The 25736-nt window shown below is 40.6% G+C and overlaps 1 protein-coding gene across 2 annotated transcripts in view; it reads right to left on the bottom strand.

Moving 5' to 3' along the window:
• Positions 1 to 4369: 4369 nt before the first annotated feature.
• Positions 4370 to 25736, bottom strand: part of TRIM8 (tripartite motif containing 8) — a 74073-nt gene continuing 52706 nt past the window's right edge. Inside the window, exons 2-6 of one of the 2 annotated variants that reach the window (XM_018553422.1) lie at positions 18049 to 18144; positions 11874 to 12107; positions 11225 to 11256; positions 8432 to 8547; positions 4370 to 6308 (exon numbers count right to left, since the gene is read on the bottom strand). In XM_018553422.1, the coding sequence (XP_018408924.1) occupies positions 5701 to 6308; positions 8432 to 8547; positions 11225 to 11256; positions 11874 to 12107; positions 18049 to 18144 (1086 nt within the window). In that variant the 3' untranslated portion in view covers positions 4370 to 5700. The remainder of the gene's footprint in view (positions 6309 to 8431; positions 8548 to 11224; positions 11257 to 11873; positions 12108 to 18048; positions 18145 to 25736) is intronic. The other variant, XM_018553423.1, reaches the window with a different exon arrangement.

The following is a 25736-nucleotide window of genomic DNA, read 5'->3' as shown; positions in this document are numbered from 1 at the left end:
TTAAAGTTACCCATGCAGTGAGGCCCCCCCTCCCCGGTCTTGCACTGAATGGGTTGCTAGTTCGGCTAGGTGGGAAAGGAACAGGTACAAATTCTTAATCTTGCTTCCCTGGCAGCTGGATCTCTTCCACACTGTCTGGCGCTCAAGGATGTGGGTGAGCCCTCACTGTCCTCCCATACATTGCAGGACTACTGCTCCTGCACTGTGCGTGACAACACCATAGATCAGCGACTGGCCGGGCAGCAAAAAGGTAGGTAAGTATTTCACCTTCTTCCCACTTCCCCAGCTCCAGCCAATCGAGTATTTAACCCACGCAGTGCAGAGGGTGATGGCAGCAGCCCAGAGTGGGGCTTTACAGGGGAACTATAGCAAATGCTACAGGAACAGGGAAACATTGTTGTATTAGTTGTCAAGGAAATGATACACACACGCAGGAAATAATGTATTTGTTTTACCTGCTGCTTTGTATATGTCACGGAACATTTCTCAGACAAACCTTTCCACATAACGAGAGGTCAGAGGCCTTTTTAGAAAGTTTACTCAGAGAATGTGATACTGGTTTGTAACGTATCCCATGCCGCAGAGATCTTAACTTAAAAGGTATTCATAGGGTGGATACAAACACGCAGATTTCCTGGCTATAAAGACATTAATATCTGACATCTTTACATCTTTGTATTAACTTGCAAGTACCTATGACTGAAACTTTTTCTCGCCTTTGCCTTGGGCCACATTTTTCTTTGTGAGGCGTTTCCATTAAGGCAGCATTTATTTTTCCTCTGGTTCTGCTCGTGATACTGGTTATTTTTAAATACATTTCGACTTTTGAAGCAACTTCAGGAAAAAAAACTACTTTATACTTATTACATGTTTTCATCCACACAGCAAAACGTTAAAAAAAATGCTGTGTACATATTACTTGCTCTTTTCTAAATAAAAGGTTTTTCTCTAAACTGAATTTTCCACTGAAATGCAAGGGGAGTTGGGAGGTTAATGTTCACCATAATAACCTGCTTGTACTGTACTGGCCAGAGTTTCCTGTCACTTTGAAATTCTACAGGGAAGGTTGCAGTCTGCCCTAAAGGCCTACTCTACAGACACGTCCAAAAAGTTAAGACATCTGAAAATATATATTTTTCAGTATTCTGTGTGAATGGGATCACAAACATATATTGGGGTTCTCAAATTTGACTGCAAAAGTTGAAATACCTTTTAACCACTCAACTTTTTTATGCAGAAGCTTTAATAATCAGTGTACTGCTTTTCAAGACCACAACAATGTTTTCCATTGTCCTTTGATCAAAAACTGTTAATCAAGAGGCAAATAAATATAACATTTTGTATAAAATTCTTGGGAGTTCAGGTTCGTAACTGTACCCCATTAGGGCTTGTGATCCACAGCTGAGCACCTACAGTGTACTAGTTTGCCTACTACAATTGCACTTTAAAGTGGGAGTTCTGCTATTTACACTAGTGGTGTCTTAAAGTGAACCTGTAACCAGTCAATGGACATTCAAGTATTTTTTTCTTAACATGCAGTAAATGAGCTTTAAATTTACTCTGCCGGGGGAGAAGTGTGTGGCTGAAAATGCCAGATGCTTGGCTGTGTTGAACATTGGTATGTTTCACAAGTTATTTTTTCCAGTGGGGATGCCTGTTTCTATGACAACTGTCAAAGTTAGAATTTTGATTGCCAGTTATTTCTCGGCAGGTTCCTTAAAACAGAAAAATAAGTTTGCACAATGAAGACAAAGCAATAGGACGCTTACAGAGACCCCCCACTTTATAATAAAATGAGACATGCACAGACATGTTCCCTTTAAAGCCCAATTGAAGTCTTGCTTTTTACACTTGTTATACAAGTGTGCTGGAGACCCAGACTGCTGAACTCTGTGTGACAGCAGTGGTGCATTTCTCCAGTATTCTGCCCACACAGGGCAGCTTCTTACAGTTTTATTAACGTACAGATTAAAAAAAAAAAAAAAAAAAAGCTATATTCTTGACTTATGTAGTCAGACTGCATAACAAATATAAAAAGCAGAGGCTTTACACATTGCTGATGACCACAGTCTAAAAACTACTTTATTAGGAAACCTTGGTTCTTTTAAAAAAAAACCTCTAATTTAGAATACTTCTGGAGGCACCTAATTTACATCAATGTTGGGCAACACATGCCTTCTCATATGCAAAGTAACTACAGGTCCCAGCCTACACTGCCAACCAGAAGCCACCCTCTGTATTTCCCAAACATCAGCCTGGATATGCTAATTATAGGAAATAAAAGGTTAATGGAATTCCAAGCACGTGCAGGTAAGATACTTCATAAGGGACCCGAGATTTCCCACACCTTTTCTCTGGATGTTGATGAAATTAAACATACAATTTGAGTATCATTTCCATGCATCCGTGATTACACCTTTAGGATAAGGGGGTTTATGATTTCAGGAAGTGAGCAAGTCTCTTTGCAACAAAGAGCTAAGTAATCTGTCTAGACATTTCTAATTACTGGAATTTTTATTGCAAACACTGGCATGCTATTTTTATGTAATCATGCTTACATTACCAGAGGGTAGTATTTCATATTTTGAAATCCCTCTAAACAGTTTACTGCTTGGCTATATAATCAGTGTGCTTATTTGAGCACTGTGTTGTAATTTTCAGTGAGAGCCCCAACACCAGAAATAAATCGAGAGCGCCTGAGCATTCGGACTTTACTGCATATCATTGTTACGGAGGTCCAGATTACAAGGTGGTGGCTGTTCAGCTGACACTTGCACATCTTGGAAAGCAGAAGAGCAATTGGCTAGTGGAGCCATTAGTACACCTTTGTGTTCATTTTCCTGTGATCCAGAGAGACCATATATGTGAAAATGACAGGATTGTTTTGGATATCTTCTTTTAAAATAATGAATTGCTTGTGTACTTGCGGCTGCAACGCAGACAATTGCGAAAGCTTGGCTGACTGATTCCCTAGCCTTTGTTGAAGTGAAACACAGAATACAATGGTCATTTACCAATGAGAAGCTAACTGAGAAAACTACTGGACACCATGTCTAAATTTAAGAAAGTATGGGACCCTTGGGTACAACATTACTTACCGCCCTCATTTTACCAGTTCCTTATTGACCTGTAATGTTCCATACCGGCCCTGTTGAGTCGCACTATGCTTGTATGGTTCCCAGGGATGCCCCCTTATTTCTCTTTTTTTCACTTTTCTACTTCACTCTCCTTCTGTTGTTTAGTCTTTCTGTTGCTGTCTCTTCTCATATTGTAGAGTATACGTGCTTCATGCTTCCATTTGCCTATAGGCTGTTTTCAAAAGCTTGATGTCTGGGTGTGCTCACTACAGCTGCCTGAGGATCTTGTTGAACTACTGCACTGTCAATTGCACATAATGAGCTGATTTGCATTATTTATGGCACGCTCTGTAATATGTCATTGTTCTTTACATTGCTGTACTTCATCTATATTTATTTTATTAAAAATGTATTGGAAAACAAAAATGTTTATTATTATCTCAGATGTTATTGTATGAGAGAATTCTGTACCTCCACGATAGCCCCATCCTCAAAAGGACATGTGGCATGCAATTAGTATCAACACACGGGGACTCTAATATTCTAATATAACAGCTAGTCAACCAATATAACTGGACAACAGGCCATGTAAGAACCATATGTTATTCAGAGGACAGGTAGTCTCGCTAAATTACCAGTCAGCATTTCTTTTTAAGGACGAATGGCCAAATCACCACCAAACTCCTCTAACAGTTAAGTGTGGGGACTCTTTTGGTGATGGAAAGGAGACTACATCCCTTTCCTGTTTAAAAAAAAACCAAAAACCTGACAACCTCTGAGATTGAGATGATGTTAAATGGGCAGACAAAATTGATTATTCAGGCAGCATGTAGAAAACGTAGGCCAAGATCTAAGGTTTTCCCTATATGCACCTTGGCTTTTACTGTATGTACTCTGTCTGTTATTGTGGAGTGTACTAAGGTTGGTGATTAGCAGGCAGATCTCCCATGGACAGAGAGAGAGAAATCTGTGGGAGACATTTCATTTTTGCACACATGTAGGGCTTGAAGATAGGGAATGATTCAAAAGTTTGCACATTCTTTTTATTGATCATTTGCTAACACCTACATGTCCTAATTGTTGCCACTGATCCTCAGATTGGTCACTGATGATGCGTAGTCACCCCATCCCTTGACAGTGTCGAGTCTCAGCTGATATAATGCACAATCGTAGTACTTTACCAAGATCACTTTACATTCAAATATAACAGCACTTTACAAAATGCTACGAATAGTATGATAAAAACTCATTGTATAGTTTATAAAAAGATTTTTTTATTTCATTTTTGTTTGTTTTGACCAAGAAAGCGGGACTGCTGCTTTAAGAGGAGCGTGGTATGATAATTTTACCTTCAGATCCAACACTGATATAGAAAAATGCAAGAAATCACAGGAGCGCATTATCTGCTGTTTGTCATGCAGTATTTGCTAGTTTCAATGCTCAGTTGTCCAACTGGCGCCCATCTCAAGTGCCTTCCCAAGTGTATTTTTTTCTTCCGCCATTAGAGTCCCTTAGCAACATACAGTACAAAGTCTTATTGCTGTAATATTTCAATATGGCATTAAATGGTTCATTAGTTAATGCTGCAGAAAACAAAAAGAGAGAAAAAAGTGCTTGGACCTTAATCTGTACATACATACATTTTGTAGTTTTTTTTGTTTGTTTTGTTTTTTTTTATTACATTTGTGGCACTCCAGAAATGATATTTGTCATCTATAAAGCAAAACTTTCCACTTTTAAGTGAAGAAAAATTGAATTGCACTTTTTTAACATGTATTTGGAATGTTAAAAAAATATACTAATTTTAAAGGGTTACATATAGGATTAAAAGTTAAAAAAAATTACCCTGTATTTCTTCTTCCTTTATGTACAACATGTATCTTTTTAACGCATCTGCCCCTGTCCCTGCAATTTTAATTTCCAATGTATTCAAAAATATAGTCTTATTTGATAGGGTAGGCTTCAAGTAAAGGAGCAGAACAGAGAAATATATTTATATTTCTCTACTGTTCAAAGTTAGAACATGCAGTTCGGTGCTCCAGTTGAGTAGAAAGTCCATTACTGCATGATCGAAAAGCTTCACAGGAGCATGCGGATTTTCTGGGGGGGAAAAAAATTACCCCCGTTCCCTTTTTCTGTGTACTCGTACATTTTCTTCTAATCTTTGTATATTTACACATATCTTTAAAAATAAAAACAGAAAAAAAAAGTTAAAAAGTGTCTATTTGATAAGTGGCCTTTTAACTTAAAACTCCTATCACATGAGACGGTTAATTTCTAAAGTAATACAGTGAACTAATTTAAAAAATAAAAACGCACACAAAGGAAAAATAAAATAAAAAAAACTAAGGGTCATTTAGCACAACTGATAAAAAGATCAGCAGAAGTCTTCAAAGCACTGGAAAAAAATGAAATCACTGTCTCTTCAGATGGGAAAAAGGCATACACCATAGTCCAAAAATGTTATCGGAATAAAAGCAAAAGTTATGAAACAATCCAATGGTAAGCATATTCAGGAGTGGAAAGGTTATCCACTGCTAAACAAGGCTAGTTATTCTTTTCCAGGTTGAGGGAGTCTTTTTTTCTGAAATGCATATTTATCAAGGCTAGCTTGCTCTAAGACTTAACTGGTGACATAGTGCTTGGTGGCTGGCTGCCCATAGACCCTATAGAAATCTTGGCGGCTATGCTGCTGGGAAGCATCAATCCATTCTCTCACAGCGAGTCCTGGAAGAGATTGCGTTACAGATGGGGTGGGTGGAAGAGGATGAGAGTACTCCTGGGAAGAGACTGTCCATGGGAAGTGGCCAGACCTGGGATACGGCTGGTGTCCACTGTGATTGGACACTGAGGAGCAATAACAGTTGTCCACAGAGCAGACCAGGATCTTGCGTCCTCCATACTGGGAAAGGACAGACTGCTGAGATGAGGAGGTATTCGGGTAGTGGGAGGGGTTGAAGACAGAGTTGGAGTGGACCGGCTGTGGGCCGCTGGGAAGTCCTACGATATGCTGGGTGGAGCTGCAAGGCACCATGGGTTGCGATGACTGGCCCTCACCAGTGGAAGAACCCTGGCTTATGTACTGGCCACTAACAGTTCCTGGTGCCGGGTCAAGGAAGCTGCCTTCAGGGAATGCAGTTGAATGCTTGCGCTTTTCTGCCCCTGAGCTGCTTACATTGCAGGCGTACATAGGAATGTTCTGCAGGAATGGCACAGGTGTGTTGAATGGACCTGAGGAAAAAAGAAAAAAAAATAGTATAGCAACACACACTACATGCACATGTGGACACAATCACAATCTTATATTTGCGGTTTTTAATCATACATGTACATTACAGTAGCAATATTTGCATAAAACATATACCTGACAACTACTAGCTCAACAAAAGTCTATGGCTCAAAGGGTAATTAACAGCTGTTTAACAGGAATTACAATGACCAATATCCTTCCAGGCTATGCATTGGCTGAAGCCAAGGTCTAGGGCAGGGGTAGCCAAACTGCGGCCCTCCAGCTGTGGTGAAACGAACAAATCCCATGATGCATCTCTCTCCGGGAGTCATGTCTGTGGCTGTGAGAATCTTGCAATGCCTCATGGAATTTGTAGTCCCACCACAGCTGGAGGGCCGGAGTTTGGCTACCCCTGCTCTAGGGTCTCATCTTCCTCTCATTTCTCACATGTATCACAGATAAACTGCTCTATCTAGACATGGGCACTGGTTGCTCCTGCCTATGTTAAAAGTACTCCCACAGCAGGGAGCTTCAGTACTTCCCTGGGTAGGGGAGGGGTATCTAAAGGACGCATACAAAGGGTGAAGTCAGACTAGATGGTGCAGGGCCAGATTTCTGCATACCCAACACAGGCAGTGGTCAAAGGTAGCTAGAAGGAACAAATTATGTCATCAGTAACAGTTCCTGTGTATGATAAAAGGTCACAGACTCTGTTCCCCAGTGCAATCAAGCCCACTTCCTCATTGTTGCTGTCCTTGTGTAGTACTATGGATCATTTAACCCATTCATGTTAGCAGAGGATAATTGTAAATGTATTGTTGCAGGCACTCTATATGTACATGTACTATATACTACATATAGAGTGCACTGAACAATAGATTTACAATTATCCTCTGCTAATATGAATGGGTTAAATGATCCGTAGTACATGATATGTAGCCCTGTACCCCCTTTTCCACTTACAGAGCTAGGTTATTTTTCTTTTAAATAAATATTAATGTATTTTAATGGTATCTATCTACCATTAGCTGCCTCATTTCCCACCCTCGGCTTATATTCGGGTCAATACTTTTTCCCAGTTTTTTTGGCTAAAATTAGGTACCTCGGCTTATATTCGGGACGGCTTATACTCGAGTATATACGGTATTTGTTTTGGCAGAGTAGTGCGATGTGTACTTACAGTTCACCTGTTCTGGGTCTGTACACGTAGAGCAGAACTGCTAGCAGAATTAGGTGTACTAAGGCAAAGGGTGCTACTAAGGCTAGCTAACTGACTATGCATGCAAGGAGGGGAGCACCACAAGACAGTTGGCCTAGGGAGAAAAAAGCATAAATCTGGCTCTGGCTGTGAGTGATTCCAAAAGTCCATTACATTAAGTATTATTACTTTTTTTTCTGCACATTTTTGAAGGATCAGTGTGTGTGGGGGGTGCTATAAGATTGGTTGGTACTCAGAGAACCTATGAAGGTGCTAAATAGTAAGTAACAACCTGTCTGGTAAAAACCATTCCAAACATTAAAACCTAAAGAAATGTTGTCACATTATGTCACTTTGCCCATTTAGGAAATCCAGCATGACAGGCTATCTTGAAAGAATAACCCCCACCTGCTGATACTCACCTTTGCCGCACACCCACTGCAGTACTATTGCTCTGCTAGCGAGCTGTTGGGAAATACCCAGTGCATAAGCATTCGACCTCCTTTCAGTATGAAGTTCTCAGGCCTGAGCAGTTAATCACAAGGCCTAAACGCTGTTACAGAGGAATGGGAACCCTGAATTCTGTGTGATCTCAGGCACCATCGGATACAGAGCTGGGGGTTGTTCTTTCAAGAGAACCTGTTACTTTGCACTGTACTGCCAAAAAGACAGTCTCATTAAGTTAAAAAACTGTTGTATTAATGCCTAGCAACACTGGGCATCTATATCAGATACATAAAAGGAACAAATAGCTTTTTTGCTTACAGCATTCAATTAGATTTTTTTCAGTCTTCTATACTAATAAAGGAATAACCTTCCTGGTTTCTAAAGGCACCAAGATTTGCTCTTCCTTCAGGCACTCTGATAACACAGCCCAGTGTCAGTTGATTGTATAAGACCTTGTGAGAGTATGAAACTATAAAGTACCTTCCAGCATTTTCCTCAGCTGTTTCTCCTTCTTGGAAATTTCTGTCAGGAAGAGTTTGGAGTTAAGATGCCCGATTTTCGGTGGAGGGAGGCTTCCCCCGGTGCAGTTTTGAGTCCTGTCACATGAGAGAAACAAAAATCACATTGTTACTCAGCTTACATAAATCCTACAGTGCATTTAATGCATTTACACAATCACTTCTCCACGTGTGCATTACAAAAAATGCATTGCACACATCAGCTACCAGCAAGATCCAGATGTTTTAGGCACCATTCACGCCAGATACGTTGGCATCCGTTTTTCAACGGATGCCAACCAAAGGACATCTGAAAATGAACGGGAGCTGGTCACACCAGTGCGTTGATGTGAGCTGCCCTGCACTGAAGAAAAAGTAGAGCAGGCGCTACTTTTTTTCTATGCAGTGCAACACAACACATGTTTAATGCGTGTCAACACCAGATCATAAAATTCAAAGTGTGGTGTGGACTCTATAAGTGTTCTCTGCATAATGCATACCAATTAGTGATATGCCTAGGCTCTTTTTTTTTTTAAAGGCAGTCGTATGACCATGGTAAGGCAATATTGCTGCGTTATAAAATCGCCCCTTCCTGTTCTTGTTTTTTGGACTAGAATTTTTAAAGAGTGATAACAGCATAAGTGTTAGGTAAAAGGGTTCCTAATAACATTTACTTTTTGAAAAAAACTGCTATACAGACATTGATATGTTTGTAATTTGCCAATCCGGGAGTCAGCAACAACATGAAAGCTGGCCATTGACCATACAGAAGGTCAGACCTATGATGGAAATAGCCTTCCTATGCTACCCTAAACATCAAAGAATTTTATTAAAACCTTAAATTTAAATGATATAATGTTCTAAGATTGCCAAACTTCCCCAAAGCAATATACATTACAAACCAAAAGATTTTTGAAAGATTTAAGTAGACCCATCATGTATTACTGAATAAACCTAACTGAATAAGAATGGCCTGATCTCAATGTATTTTTAACAACACACTGCTCTATGGAAAATTGCCTGTAACAATGTGTGCTTCCTTTATTGTCATATATGGTGTAGGTGCCCTTCAGAAATTAACTGCTGTTGGCAGAAGTTCCAAGTCATTGATGTTATTAAAGTGCCACAAGGCCAATCACAAGCTTCTAATGAGACTAGAATCATGAGTGTACGCCTCTCAATATAGAGAACTGTCAACTCTTCAATAAATTCCAGAACAATCTCCATTAGGTAAGTAATATGGCTTACTTCAGGATAACATTGAGCTGCAAGATGCAGAAACATTTGTAACAATAAATATTCACATGCAATTTCTCCTATGTCATTTCTTTCTGAAACTTATTAAATAAAAGTAGCTGTATGTATGATATATCTCTACTCTTGTAGCACCCAGTGCATCTCCATTTTCTGTGGTGGGACCTCCTCAACCACTCCTCAATGTAATCCATCTGTCCCTGTCTAATCCAAAAACATACTAGTAGATAATTGAACTCAGTCTGGAATCAGGAACCATATAATGTACCGCTTTAGGGGTAGTGAACTGCTCTTTTATAGAACTAGAATTCAGATCGGACGTGTATTTTGCTTATCCATACTTAAATGTTAACAGTCTTGAAATGGATACAGAGAAAGTAATAAAAGGGCTGAAATACTTCCCTTGCCTGGAGAAAATGCTGGTTTAGGATCCATACCCTCATTACTGACCAAGTCTTAAATGATCTCTGCTGAATGAGAAGATCACAGTGCAGTTTGGCTGATTGCCCCTTCACAAAAGACTATATAACCCAGTCCCTAGGCTTAGAACGTGGTCAGTAGTGAAGGGATTGTGGAGCAGAATTTTAAAAAGGGAAATAATTTTAGCCCTTCTGTTATACTCTTGTTTTTTCTTTATTAATCCCAGCAAGCGGGCTAATGTAGCTTATAACATTTAAATACAGGCTTCCCCTAAAAGATATTCTACAAGGTTCCCTTTCCTTGTCAAGGTTGTTTCCTTGATCCTTACGGCTGCAGAATAAACTAAAGGTAATAGCCAGGACTTTTAGATTTAGCATTTGTAGCAGTTATTTTTGGATGAGATGCATTTAAAAAGAAAACAACTCGGAAAATGTGCATTTGCCATCTGCAGGCAGCAAAACTCAAATGGCCATACGTGACAACACAAGGTCTATAGTGCCCTGCAGCAACCCATCAGTTTTAGCATTTTCCACTTGCAGGTTTGAACATGTTTACTCTGGGGCCCTACAAAAGATTTATTTCTGACTGCAGAAAAGTTGACAGGTTTTTTGTGTAATAAATGAAAATGTCTCAGAAATGAATCATTTTTGGGTCACGACTTAATGACCAAGGAGAAATGTGGGTCCCGAGGTTACACAGGTTGAGAACCACTGTTCTAGAGTACAAGGAGTGCTGCTGTGCAGTAGCCTATGTAAAACCAAACAACAGATTCCAGCAGCTAACTTTGGACTACTGCATAATATTAGTCTTTGCAGGTTTGTAAAGAATCACAAAAGTCTACATATCATTTACATCACATTTAATATGAGTGAAGAGTGAAGTATTGGCCCTACTATTCCTGCAGCATAAATAATCATCAGAAGCCTCCATCCATTACACAGCACTCTTGACCCTGGACAATGGCTGGCAAAGGCTTTCTGTAGACCTATGCCCTTGTTCACCGTCCTCAATCACTGAGAATAAACAAAGCAATCTACCTAGGAAACACAAGTAAACAGCGCATGCAGCACACTGGAACACTGATTGCAAATGCTAATCTTACCTGTCCATCAGGATTTTCACAGACTTTGTATTCTACAAAAATAGAAAGACAGTCATTGAGTAAGGTTAAAGTGGTGCAATGCAGCTGAATTTTTTTAACACACTATTTTACCTGCACTCATTTTATAAAACTAAAGCACTGATAATACTGTTATGAGACCCACTGCCACCCTGGCAAAAAAAAGAAAGAAAATTAGCTCAACACCAAACACCTGGATCTGATCATGTGACCTCAACCAAAGGGGCTTAGTGGACTAAAGGTCAACTAAAGCCAACCGATTGCACTTTCCTACCATCTGATCCTCCCCTTCGGCAGCGATCCTGCATTTTGTCATACGACTATCTCTGTAGAGGCCAAGAGCCATGGTTTTTGTAGCAACTGCAGTTCAACGTTTATTTTTGTATTACTCGTGAGTAATACGAATATGCAGCATGGTCAAGCATGGAGAATATGCAGCATGGTCAAGGTAGAGAACACATTTTTCCATTAAAATACTGTAGGCTGCCCAGTCTTTGCAGAGGAGAATTATGGGACTTATAGTTCCAGAACAAACAAGAAGATAATCTTTACTGTAGCAATAAAATCATGAATATTTTATTTAGCCAGCAAAGTTTGGAACATACAAACCGTGAGAGGGGCATTCACATACCTTCATGAAGTTGATGTCCTCTGTTTTGTCAAACATGACCTGTACAGAGCTCAGCAGCTTTTTGGCTTCTTGCATACGTTCATTTAGCTGCAGAACCTGGGCTGCATTCTCATTGCAGAATTTGGCTTGAGCCTTATCCAGAACATCCATGGTTTTCCTCATGTCTTCATCCAGAATCTGGTGCAATCTCTCGTACTGCTGTCGGACTTCGTCCTTCAGCTGGTTCACCTTTTCCTGAGGAAGAAAACAACGCTGATATTACTAATCAGCCAGGGCATAGGCCACAGATGTAATATTTACTAGCTATTTGACTACCTGGATGCAAGATGTGATTGTATGTGGGGTTACATTGACATATGTTTGTATCTCTTGTACTATTGCTTCTCTTGACCTCTGCACAGTATAGGTATTATCACTGTAACTGAAGGCCTGTTATCTGTGAGATTTGGCCATCACTACAAAAAGACCTGGTGACTGGGCCACAATAAACAAGTGGCAGATGGCCCATTCAGCAGCATTTAGAAAACCATATTAGGTATAAAACTTAATATGGTATTGCGGACAGTGATGAAAGTCGGGGGGCTGGTCAACTTCCAAGGAGATGATAACACTGCATTGACTTTCCAAAAAGTGTTGTCAGCTCTGCTCATTTCTATTCTACAGGAGTACAGAACAGTTCCCGCTCGAATCATCCCCACAGAATAGGAGTGGGCCTCCTGTAGTCTAGCATGGAGAGCGAAGGCAGGGCTGACAACACTGCTTGAGATTTTAAAGCACCAGAGGTAGTGCTGTCACCTCATTACAGTAAGTCAGGACCTCATTGGATTTCTGGCAGGACCAACAATAATTTTTCTGTACTTGCAGCATTTGTAAATATGCATGTAATGTAGAGATTGGCTTAATGTGTTTTCCCCCCAAACATACAATTTAAAGCCATTAGCAAAAAGTCCTGCATCTAAGCTATTTCTATCTTTAATTAAATAATATCACAAGTAGGTATACTGTTTGAAGCCCTGTTCTTACATGCTATAACTGCTATGGCAGCATGAAGAATCAGACCCAATATCACTGCACCTTAATAGAGTCACATACATGCCAGTCATATAATACAATTTAATATACCATGATGATTATGATTTGAAAAACCCTGTCTTGCTTCCTAAACTGCACGTCAATGAACCATTATTTCTTGCTTAAGACACATAACGGCTCTTGGGATATACCCGTTTGGAAGCTTTCTTTTAAATCAAAATGCAAGTGATATAGCTTGCCTGGATTAATATTTCTGTCCAGTGAGCTGGTGTTCAGAAGAAGCAGTTACCCAGATTAGCGCTCTGTCCTTTAGACACAGACGGGATGAGTGACACACTGCAGTCTGTCATGCCATCTGTGTGTGCGGATGAGGCCTAGTTTATCCACACACATGCCAGCGTGACACCTGTTGTGTGCAAATTCCCTGTCTACAATATAGTGGATCCTAGGCTCTGCAGTGAGCAGGCTGACCGTAGATTAGAAATAAATATAATAAAAAGAGCTTTGTTGTTCTAGTTAAACATTTCCATCTACTTAGGTTGGGCTTTCTGGAATGGCTGCATTAGCTGAAACCTAGGTTGGCTACATTCCCTTGTTTCAATACATTATGACCTTTTTTATGCAAGTCTGCATTGCTTAATGGAATATTTAATTACACAGACATAACATATTGGTTTTAGAAGAGTTGCATGGACCTGTGTAGCCACACAGACATGTAGTTATCGTGTGACATAGTAAAAATCTTTGGGGGAAACCACAAGTTCATTGAGCCTGAGACGGGGGCTAAGTTGGGCTCTCTTGTCTACATTAATCTCCTACTCTGTCCTCTGTAATATGCAGCAAACCACAGAGATACCCATAGATCTATGAACAGTTGCTAACTTGTCCCTTTAATTATAGACACATGACCTGCTAAGATTCTCAATCAGGTAAGATACTGAAAAAATGTAATTATCTACAGAAGCAAAGCATACATACAACTTTTATATATGTCAGCAATTAAAGGAACATTAGCAAAAGTATAACCAGGATGAAATACCAAATTGTTATGGATATACAATGTACAGAGTTTAGCAGTCTGAGGAACGTCATGTATAGCACAGTGTACATAGCACAACAGCATGTGGTTTGTAAGTCTGTGTTACAATGGCAGTTAGTGGAAAGTGCACCATTAGGCCTTGTTCACACCAAATGCAGACCAGATCCGGTCAGGTTTCTGCACACGCAGTGCAGTGGGTTGTGCCGCGTTTTGGATGCGTTTAGGGCCGGTTTTGGCAACAGTTTAACATGGGCTTTCAGGCACTTGCATGCGTTTTAGATGCGTTCCAGAGCAGGTAAAATAGGGCTTGCCGCAGTTTTTTCATCCGGTCTGGATCTGGTCTGGATCCGCACGCTGCGATGTGCACTGGAGGTCAAAATACCATAGGAATACATTGGACGCAGTTTTGATCCGGTCTGCACCTGCTCTGGTCTGGATCTGCTCTGCGCTTGGTGTGAACAAGGCCTTACATTAGTGGTGGTCATCGGAGATGGTAAAGATTCCAATGAAAACAAACCTACCCACATTTCTGTGTGCTCTTTAGGTCTATAAATGTCAGTTTAGCTTTTAATGATAAATAATGATTTTACTGCAGTTGTTGTCAATGGAGCTGGCTCCTGAATTGGACAGAATGGCACTTCCACACAACAACCATCCATCCACATCAAAATGAAAGCCCCAGTTACCCCAAAAGTGATACTTTAGGTATAACTAGAGCTTGGTGGGCCAAGTCAACCCCAAGATTCTTACACGTCTTGGATACCAACACAGGGATCTCCCTGAAATATTTGTTCCCTTCCATCTGGGGGATATGGGTGTTTTCACCCACCTTTGCGATTTCCAGCATCTTCTGTTGCATTCCACATTACATTAAAGGAAAAATAAGGCAAGTTTGTAATAAGTACTTTCTGACTTTCAAAAATCGAACTAAAAAAAAAAAAAGTCCATGAACCACACAGTGGTTATTTTAGATAGCTTCTGTGTTGTGTGGTTAGGGAGTGTAATGGGAGGCTTAGAACTATGAATGAATCTGAGACTAACAGAAAAGAAAGGGGTATTACTAACCAACATTTGCCTATCACATAGCTGAGGGCCGAAGAGATTATAACATCCCTGCTTGGTGCTTTTCCACTTTGGCATGCCCTGCCTGTTATCAAAATAGTTCAAGTGTATGTTGCCCCCAACAATGAACTTCTATTTGCTCTCTTTTGGTCTGTAAAATATACAGTTGAAAGCGTTTTGTTTTATCTTCTCAATATGTGCCAAAAAATACCTGTTGATCTTGTCAGAAATTCCCTCTTGCAGTGTGTGGGTAGCCCCACTGCAAGGGTTAAGTGCTTGTTTTTCTCTAGGGGATGGAATAAAGCTGAATTACTCACTTGATCCTCAGTCCCAGGGTAGTCACTACTCAGCTCTCTGCCTTCACTCCACCTGTAGAATGTCCCTCAGCACACTCACATCTAATGCAAGTCAATGGACATGCATTAGACTTGATGACGTCAGTGGTCCTTCGACCGCCAAAGCATGGGGGAGAAAAGGCTGCGGGGACTGGTCTTGCAACTCAGCGGGATCGAGGAACAGGTGAGTGCATCTGCTTTCTTCCATCCCCTAGAGCAGTGGTCCCCAACCCCTGGGCCGCGGGACCGGTCCGTGGATCAAATGGTACCGGGCCGCCCAAGGAACATTAAATGATTTCCATTTTATTTACTGTGGTGTATTTCTCTCGGGTTTGTCCGACTTTCCAGGACGAGAGGTTAACCGGGAGCTGAGAGACGTCACCTAAAGCCGCACCAATACCGCGCATGCGCAAAATATCGTGATATCGGGGCGGTTTTAGGTGACGTCTGGAGCTGAGCGGCTGCAAGCGGCAGTGGCGTTGTAGCTTTGGTAAAGAGAAGGTGTGTATCGCTCTTCTCTCTGTTCACCGGTACTTTCTCATGTTTAACAGTGCTTGGTGTACGTGTATATTGTGTTTGCTCAAATTTAACCCACAAATTACCAAAAATGAGTACGAAACAGACGTTGTTAGAAAGTTTCCTTGGGAAAAAGAAAAGGCCCAGTGAAGAGACAGAAGAAGGGCCTTCAACATTAAAGAAACATGTAACGTTTAACAGACAATACCATGAGTCCTACTTGAAATATGGATTTATCGGGACAGGTGATTCCCACACACCAAAACCGCTCTGCATAGTTTGCGGCGACCAGCTCTCTAATGAGGCAATTAAACCTTCTAAAATTATCAAACGTTGACCGGTCCGCGGCGATAAAAAGGTTGGGGAGCACTGCCCTAGAGGAAAAGGAATACTTTACCCTTGCAGTACGAGGGTAGCCCCACTGGAAAGGAAAGTTTTTTAAATTCCTGGATTTCCTATTTAATGCTGAAGTTCTCCTTTAATGTAAAGCCATCTAACAAGGAGGCAAGCTCCGAAGTGACAGCTTAAATTCATTGCAGTTTCCCCAATTCACTTTCATTTACATAGCAATTTTGCTGACGCCCCATTTCTGTTCTGCAGATAATAGGCTGATGCTCTATCCATTGTCAATTATGGATGATAGTGACAGAAGATCAAAACAATGGACAGATTAAAAGGAATAATGAGGAGAAAATAAATATTTTTGTAAGATTGCGTAGAGGTGTCCATACGCAGATCATGAAACACCTGTTCCAAGTTTGATGCAAAAATGATAAAAAAAAAAAAATCACAAGACATTGGCCAAACTGGGAGCTTTCATCTGAGGTTCGATTTAACTCTGCTTACATGAGCAGAGATAATTTGGAGCTGCACAATACATATCTGTTGGGTGTACATAATGGGCTTGTGCTTGCTTCTGGATATCAGATTCTCACATATAACACCAGCATATTCATAGGCTTCCACATAAATTGATCTAACCCAGGGGTAGCGCAAATTCAGCCCTTCAACTGTGGTTATACTACAAATCTCATCATGCACTTGCCTCTGGAAGTCATGCCTGTGGCTGTTGGGTTTTGCAATGCATTATGGGCCTTGTATTTCCACAAGCTTGAGGGTCCACATTTGGCTACACAAGGTGCCTGCAGTTTAAAGCTCAACCTCTAGCTCAGATTATTTTATCAACCACCACCAAACACCAGTATATGTGGTTGTATATACATTAAAAATGATTAAATGTATTTTTAAATATAACTGGTGCAGGTACATGTCTTGCTATCAGACTTCTAAAATGCCCTTGCATAGCTAGAAGAGGGCAGGCCAAAACGAAAAGTCAATTGTGCTCAGACCTCAGTAGTGTTCTTCTGCTCCTCCACTGTCCATTCACAGGCTGGGGTGTGTTCTTGACCATGCTATGCTGCTACTGCAGAGGAGGTTGAGAACTGTACTGTACTGAGAATCAACAAACTGGCTGCATGGAATTACAAATCCTTTTGCAGTTGAATCAGCTCCTATAAAATGTATTTCAACTGTGTCTTTAACCACTTCCTTGAGTGCAACTTTAAGAGTTTTAATTCAGACACATTTTAGGAGCTAATGTGTTCTCTTTAAAAACGTCATGAGACAAATCTTGAGTCAGTGCATAAAAAAAACAAAAACTACAAATACATTGTCAGAAGCTTCAGGTTCAATGCAGACTTATGTATCGTGCATACATGTTCTTCTGCAGTACCATTCATTGTCAATTGTACCCTTACATACTACACGGCACAGCAGCACACCACAGCGCATATACCATGTGGTGGGGTGTGCTAAAGTGGAAACAAAGGGTCATGTGTGTTTTCTGGTCTGTTTCAATGCGCTGCCAACCTATTTATTATGCAATAACGCTGTGCACGTCAACATGCGACTTACCACAAAAACACAAAACAGAAGAAGAGGTAGTCACCGGCTCTCTAGTATTTGCTCCGTCAATACTTCTTTATTGACTGATAAAAGGTCATTTCACAATGCAAAATAACGAACGTTTCGGAACCATGTCGGTCCCTTTATCCGGCAAACAAAGTGATGATAGCGCAAAAACACAGCGCATCAATTCATTGAAAATCCTGATGAACTGAGAGAGACTGCAAAGTTAAAATGGCTGCCTCTTCTACAAATGCACTTGTGCTCACTATAGCGCTGTACTAACCTCCACTAGTCTCTTGTCAGATTCCAGTTTGTACAGTTGATCTTCAATGTCTTGCTCACGCTCCTCAAGGCGATCCTGTTGTTTCATAAGCATTTTCTAAAAGACAGAAAGAACATAGGCAAATTATTCACCAAATATTAATTATTATTCTTGTGACTATTAATATGCTCAACCAGATCTGGTTTTATCACGTAAATACCATTAGTTGTCTAAATGTGTAATTTAAAACAACATACATTTGTTGTGGCTTACGTGTCACCAACCCAACCACGTTAATCAGAATCTGCAAGCCAGCAAGAAAACCCAATAGGCCTCTAGCCGACTCTCTACTCCTTACCCCCGGAATATAGAAATTATTTATACATCATGTCAGGTCATGAAATAAAATGATTATGAAATAGTTACTGAAACTGAGACAGTCATCACAAGAAAAAGGACAGTCGGCTATTCACTCAAATGACATTACTGTAAAAGATTAAAACTAGCTGCAAGTGGATGGAAAATATCTCCCACCGCTAGCTGGTTTTCTTAGAACATAAGCCTACCATACAATCTTAAGTCTGTTTTTACCATCAGACAGGAGGCTACACATTTGTTTCCATCATCTGCAGAAATGCAGTCATTTCTTATAAGCTTCTTTTTATATTGTCACAGTAAACAGCTGGGGTAGAACAAGTAAAACAAGAAAATATTCAGGGTATAGGAGGTGATATTCATAGAGGGGAGTTGCATCGAGCAGTCACTCCAGTGATAAAAATCTGGCTGGAAAATTCTAGTTACGTCTGTGCTTGTAATATGACTGTAGCTGAAGTCCTTCACCTGCAGTGTAAAATGTGAAGCCCCAAAGCATTTCTAATTCCAATACTTAGGGTGTATCCTGAAACAAGGTCACAGTCCGCAGCCCCTCACCCCCCAAACTGTACCCTCCTCTTACTGTATCACAAGGTGCTTCGCCCTACAGGTTCTTGTCTATTTGTGAATTAAAAATCTAAAAGTCCTGTCTGCCGCCTTGAAGGTCTCAATGGACTAGAAGTGTGGTCACATCCCTGCACTGTAGTTCATTGAAAACTTCCTCGAGTAACCCAAAGTCTGTACTTTGGTAGGGACAAGGCCTGGAGAAGCAGACTGCAGGAGCCTGGGTATTGCACGCACAATCCACTGAAGCTCCATTGCAAATAATAATTGCACTTTCTTTATAATCAGTGTGGGTGCATTTATAATTTTTTTTGCAAGAGGAAGAATTATTCTTTAATTAAACAAAACCTTTCCAGAGAAACATGGGGGCTGCCATTGCTGACTTCACATTCTAAAAATGCTACTTGCCTGTCTGTCAAGATGACCCTCCTGCTTTAAACACTCTAAGCCACTAACCTGAAAAACGTTTGCAGATAAGCGGTTTTATAAGGATCAGTTCTCTGCCCATTCAGGGCAAAGCAAAAGGTTTGCTTGAACCCCCCTCCCAGGCATATGCTCATTGATAAATCTATTAGAGAAGGGACCAGAGGCGGGACTTTTGTGATTTCCGTCCACTTTAGCTGCCTGTTTATGCTGGCACTTAACGGCTGACTCTCATAGTACCCTGCGAGAGGAGCCACCCTAAATACCTCAGATATCAGGGCCAGCACCCAGGGGTCCAGCTGATTCTGCGTGGAAATTAAAAGGAAATAATAGAAAGAGCAGCAAGTTACTTCAATAGCATTTGCAATGATTTATAAAAATGTGAGCTTTAATATTCCTTTAAAGAGAACCTGTTACTATGTACTGCATGGGCAAAGCATCGGTTCATTTTAAAAGAAGTTCTCCTCGCAGTGTTATTCTTTACAAAAAGAGCTGATGTTTCACACATCTGAAATGACACTGCGGCTTTGCCCCATGGTTCTACTGCTAATGTAGATACTGCTTACCGGGGTGTTTACAAATTTGACTAGTATGTAACTCTTTCAAACACGTATCATGTGTGCATTTCTAATAGGAGGGAACCCAACCTTTAATAGCTTGAGAGCCACAGTCATACAATAAATAGTGTTGAGCCTTGCAAACAGATAAAGCACACAAAAGAATAATGGTATTATTTACACTCCGTTTGGAAGTTCATTTTTGCCAGTTCCCCTTTTCAGAAAACAGCACAGGCTAAAAAGCAGATCTGCTGATATGGAAATGTCTGGCCAATTCCCAGTTGTTACTCACTGGAAAGCAGAGGAAGCATTGGCTACACTGTTGATTGAGTTGATGATCTGACAAGTAAACAGCTTCCTTTTTAAATAATATATGGCCTAGTCAAGGGTGTACCTTATCCCCGCACACCATGTGACTGGTCTGGGGCACAGTAGTAAACTGGTTGCCTCCAGGGGCAATCATCCGCAGGTAATCCCTGCATGTCCAATCACATGCAAATAACTGCACGTGGGGTTATGCTGCAATTTTTGCAGCACACTGGATGCCACTGCAGGTGACCACTGTTGTGAGGCGACCTGAATGAAGTGTACACATAAAATTGAAAAAAAAATGTAAACAGTGACAGCTCCGGCAGTGTGAGAAACAACGCACACTGCCAGAGCTGTCACAAAAACACTGGCAGCGTTTTAGCTTATGGGCTAGTGTGAACGGGGCCATAGTGACTGGGTTTACATCTACTTTAGGAACAGGTCTCACTAGGGCTAAATGGTAGAAAAAGATTGTTGGAGAACTTGGGGCCAATAATGATTGTACCATGAGGAATGGTCACATACAATAATGACTCTCCGACTTGTGTTACCAGCCACCAGGACATTCACGCTTCCTGTCACATTCATTTAATGGATGCAGTAGAATACTTATACAGACATCCCAACCTGTAACACCTTATTTCAGGGAGGTTCCCGTCTCATTTCAGGGAGGTGCTTATATATATATATATATATATACACACACACACACATCAGATTTGTGAATTGATGTTCAAGTATCTGTCAGTGTAAAGGTCACAATTTATTAGACAGCCAGAGACCTTTTTAAAAAACCGCTGAGGAGTAAAGTCCCTGATACACAGTTGACTAGTTGCTATGTGCAACAAATGAAATAATTGTTCTCTATAACTAGACAACCAGGGCATATAATTGATTCTATATGATCCACAACCCTGCAGCAGTGCCTGTACCTGCTCTCAATAGTAGTCTATGTCCGCCCTCTCTGTGCAGCAAGTAGCTTCTTCCTTCTGAGAGCCAAGCCTTGTTCTGAGGCTACTCTAGAGATCACATGACCTTCCTCCAGGAGGCAAGCCTCACTCTGAAACTTTACCCACTGATATCTTACCAAAAAGGTTTACTCATAGTAAACCTTTCAGGGAGAAAATGCCTCTCTCGCGGACGTCATGGAGCCGCTATCTAATAGAGGAAGACTAGAGGGAGACTCCCTGAACATTGGGGAGACTTGAGATCCCTGCTTATAAGGCCCGAGCACCACGTTTGCTTAACATGGCATGTATAAGCAAATATTGAGCCCAAATCACATGCAACACCACTCAGTACCATAACTTAGCTTAATTCCGGTTAAGCATTACCACACAGAACTTTTTCCAAGTGAATCATGACATAAAAGTTGACGCGACCTAGGCACACACAAAGACATTCCCTGCAGAATGAATCGTTGCCATTCTTGTCTCCAACAGAGATATTCCGTCTCGCTTCTGAGATTAGAATTTCATGTAATTAGACGATTTAATGAGAGCCTGCTACTCACGTATGCAGTCACATGTATATTTGGGATGAAAAAAACTCCCTTGAAAACTAATGGTGTGGTTGAGGAACTCACAAAAAAGTTCCAAAATATTCCAAAAACAAATATGTGGGTTGGCGTTTGATATTACAATCCAATTTAGTACCAAAATTAGAATCTGTCAGTATAAGAATGAAGGTTGTATTGGACTATAAATATGTTAATTTATAGAACAAAGGGCTCTGATAAATCATGATTGGCAGTGGTAGGGGAATGCCAAGTCTCACATGGCACATATGATTGTGGCGCATTGTATTTCACATACACTTACGTAGCAATGTGTATCATTTAATAGGTGCAGAAACCATGATCTTGACTGTCTTGCGGCATCATTCTCTTGGCACAATACGGCACCAATGCTCCTTAAAAATTACAGCTTACAACTTTGAAGTTTTTTTTTCTAGTTGTTGTCAATGGAACGGACCCCTAAAAACTCCTGCTGGCTCCTGGACTGGACAGACAGGTTACTGAATTCCATTATCTTGTCCACCCCTGAACAAATAACATTAAGCTTATGGCACTGGGGGGACACAAGGTTATCAGCTCAGATATGCCATAGGGAAGCACAATGAAATCCAGCTCTGATTATCGCCGCTGCCTCTGTAGGACAGGGAAGTGCAAGCCCAGCGTTTTCCTGGTACATGAAAGCATTAAAATATATTTAAAGCCAATCACCAAAATCTTATATAAGCTTCAACATGTTCATGGCATTTTCAATCTGTTTTTATTCTACAGCTTTCATTAAAAGGAATATCTGGTGATCCTGCCATAAAGGTCCTTCCCATCATAGGCGGTTATTGTCCAAAGGCATTTCCTGCTATTGGGTGACAATGCTCTCTCCGAACTGTGCGTCTGCATTGTCACCATCAAGGGGCTTCTGCTGAACATTACAAGAGTGTATTTCAACACATTACACAAGCATGTTCCACTGTTGTCGCTATTAGGAACGCCGACCTGAGAAAGGTCAAGCAGCCATTGCTGGAGTCTCTGTATGTAGACAGAAAGTGGCTACAGGAGATCATACTGAGATGCAGGAAAGGATAAAAGAGTAGAACAAGCATTTTATTTGGAAAAAAAAAGGCAATTGTTGTGGTGCACCATGCTTTAACCAACTAAATGTAATTGAGGAAGGGTTTACATCCACTTAAAAGTAATACAAGTGTGTTCAGTGATTTCTTTAGATTGTTTTGTACCAAGCACACAAATCTTGAATCCATGGAAGGATCAATTAAACACCAGAACCTCAAACTCCCCGCAGTGCTAACATGTAAAATATTTCCTATTGTACTACTACCGAGGAGCAGGCCTTTGACTAGGCCTTAAGAGCCGGCATTGTCCTGCACGCTATGAATAGAGGCACCCATTACAATCTTTCTCTTTGGCACAGGGCACGGATTTAGTATAAGCTCATGACATCGCTCGACATCTTTATTTTCATTAGCTTCCATTTTATTTGGCTTAGAGCATGGCTGGTATAAAAATAAAAAATGCAGGCCTCAGTCATGGTTCAGGAACAGCTCCGGCTCCAGCCAAGGCCTGTCAAGGCTCTGAGCCCACAGCAGAATCTAAAGAGATCTGCCCGGCAATAATCTCCCTCAATGCTCCTGGCGTCCCAGGATGTCAACGGTTTGGAGGCACAGCAACGGCTGACTGAAATAAACTGGCGAGGAGGAAGATGAATAAAATGCATGTCAACAAATACTAATTTTAATCAGCTTATTAGCAACAGTAAATTATTCCAGCTACGGGAAAAGCTTCACTGATGGAAAGAGCAGCTGAGATTCTGGCACTGAAGCAAAGGTCTACATAAAACTTAATTTAGACTCATTTTAATTTTTAACCCCCACAAGGCATACGTCCGTAATGTGAATTAACCAAAGTCATTTAAACTGCCTAACATGGCTGGCACCAGGCTCACTTGTGATTGAAATCCAAAGGCTTCGAGAAAAAAAAAAGGGGGCAGCAAGATTGTGTCACTCGATATGTAGGATTGCTAAATGAGCTATTAAAAAAAAGAATATAAAATTATATATATACACATACATGTGTGTGTGTGTGTGTGTGTGTATATACATACATACATACATATACACGCACATATATATATATGTTATAAGTTTTGGATATATTGTATATAAATTTGCCTAGACGGGATTACATTACTCCACAGCACCCTATTAGAAGTTATATTTTATTCTTCTAGTTTTCATTCAGCTATTAGAAGCTGAAATGGGATTGCAAGTGATGCCCCCAGTTTGAACATCTCTTGCAATTGTCAGATACGTATATGGTTATGCTGGGGTTTCCTAACAGGTAAAGTGCTCATTATGGCCTTATATTGTATTCACAGCGACATTCACCTGTGAATCTTTCTTTATTCATAATATGCCAATGGAAACATGAATGCCTTGGCTTATTAAAATTGCTTGGCAATTACAAGATTACTTGTTCCATGCGCTTACTAGATGATCTGCAATACAGCAGACCTCTGGAACACAGATGACAAATAAAACACATTATTTGTACAATTTGTCCAAACAAAAACCTACAATGTATCTATATGAAAAAATTATGACAAATACATCAAAATACAGCTTTTCTATTAAAATCAACACACCCGAACACAATACCAGAATACAGTACTATAGCGCCAAGCAGAAAGTCTGAAAGATTTCTGGTAGATCTTCAAGTGTTAAATCACATACAAACTATCCTGATCTATATTATTTGCCATCAAATCTCATATTCAGACTGGTATTTGGAATCCTGTGTGCAATGTTCTCCATAAACGATCATGTAGGTACTGAAATAACCAATGCTGGATGCCATTTCCAAAGAGCACATGCTAAAATTTGTCACTTGTATAAGAATAATCGGCGTAGGGACACCCACTGCTTGAATAGTTCAATATGTGCTGCATGTAGGAGGGGAAATGCCAGTTACACATCACTTCGATATATGAGACATGCCCATGTCATATCACAACTAGAACAAGTCATGTGTGTCTCATATGCTACAGTAAATACACTTAATTACAATTAAATAGAATTAAAGTGTACCTGTCATTCCAACACTGACAAGCTTGATGCTCACTGAGGCCAGTTTAATTGTAAAGGGGGGGGGAAATAAAAGGAACATGGAGCTTTTCCTGATACAATGGGCTTATATGCAGGCACTTTTTTAAAGATTACTTTCAATTTGCTATGGAGGCTCTGACCTCATTACCCAGGACACTCGATCCACTCCCCCTGCCAACTGTCCAATGAGAATACCATTCAGGGAACTGCTGGTTGGGGCAGGTAAACACCATAAGTGAGATTTATGTACCACGTGAAGAAGCCAAGGCCTACATACAGAGGAGACTTTTCTGGACAATACATGTAACAGCAAGCATCTCTGAGGCCATACTTTTAGTTTTAGAGGGGAGGACACATTCACTTTAAATGCCATTTTTTAAAGAAAAACTCCAGGAATGAACAAAGTTAACCCTTGCAGTGGGGCTACATGAGTACTTCAAGGGTTAACTGCTTGTTTTTCTCTAGGGGCTGGACTAAAGAAGATATACTTACCTGATCCTCTACCTATCCCCCCAGGCTGCAAGACCAGTCCATGCAGCCTCTTCTCCCCCGGGCTCCGGTGGTGTAAGCACCGCTGACATCATCATGTCTGATGCAGGTCTGTTCCCCTGCATTAGGAATGAGGGTGCTGCTAAGAGAGAGAGCAGATGGGAGGGGGTGAGTGCCAATAGTTGCAGGACCAAAAATCAGGTAAGCATATCTTCTGTATTCCAAGCCCCTAGATCAAAATAAGCAGTTAACCCTTGCAGTGTGGGGGTTAACTTTGTTAATTCCTGGAGTTCTTTTTTAAATACATTCATTTGTGGATTTTTAGAGAAATTAGCACTCAGAGAAAGAGCCCCCTATTGCGGTCACAGT

Source organism: Nanorana parkeri, unplaced genomic scaffold, assembly GCF_000935625.1.
Source record: "Nanorana parkeri isolate BGI_ZX_2015 unplaced genomic scaffold, ASM93562v1 scaffold119, whole genome shotgun sequence".
NCBI classification, from domain to species: domain Eukaryota; kingdom Metazoa; phylum Chordata; class Amphibia; order Anura; family Dicroglossidae; genus Nanorana; species Nanorana parkeri.
The sequence above is the reverse complement of the archived record's forward strand: the minus strand, read 5'-3'. Positions and strand labels throughout refer to the sequence as shown.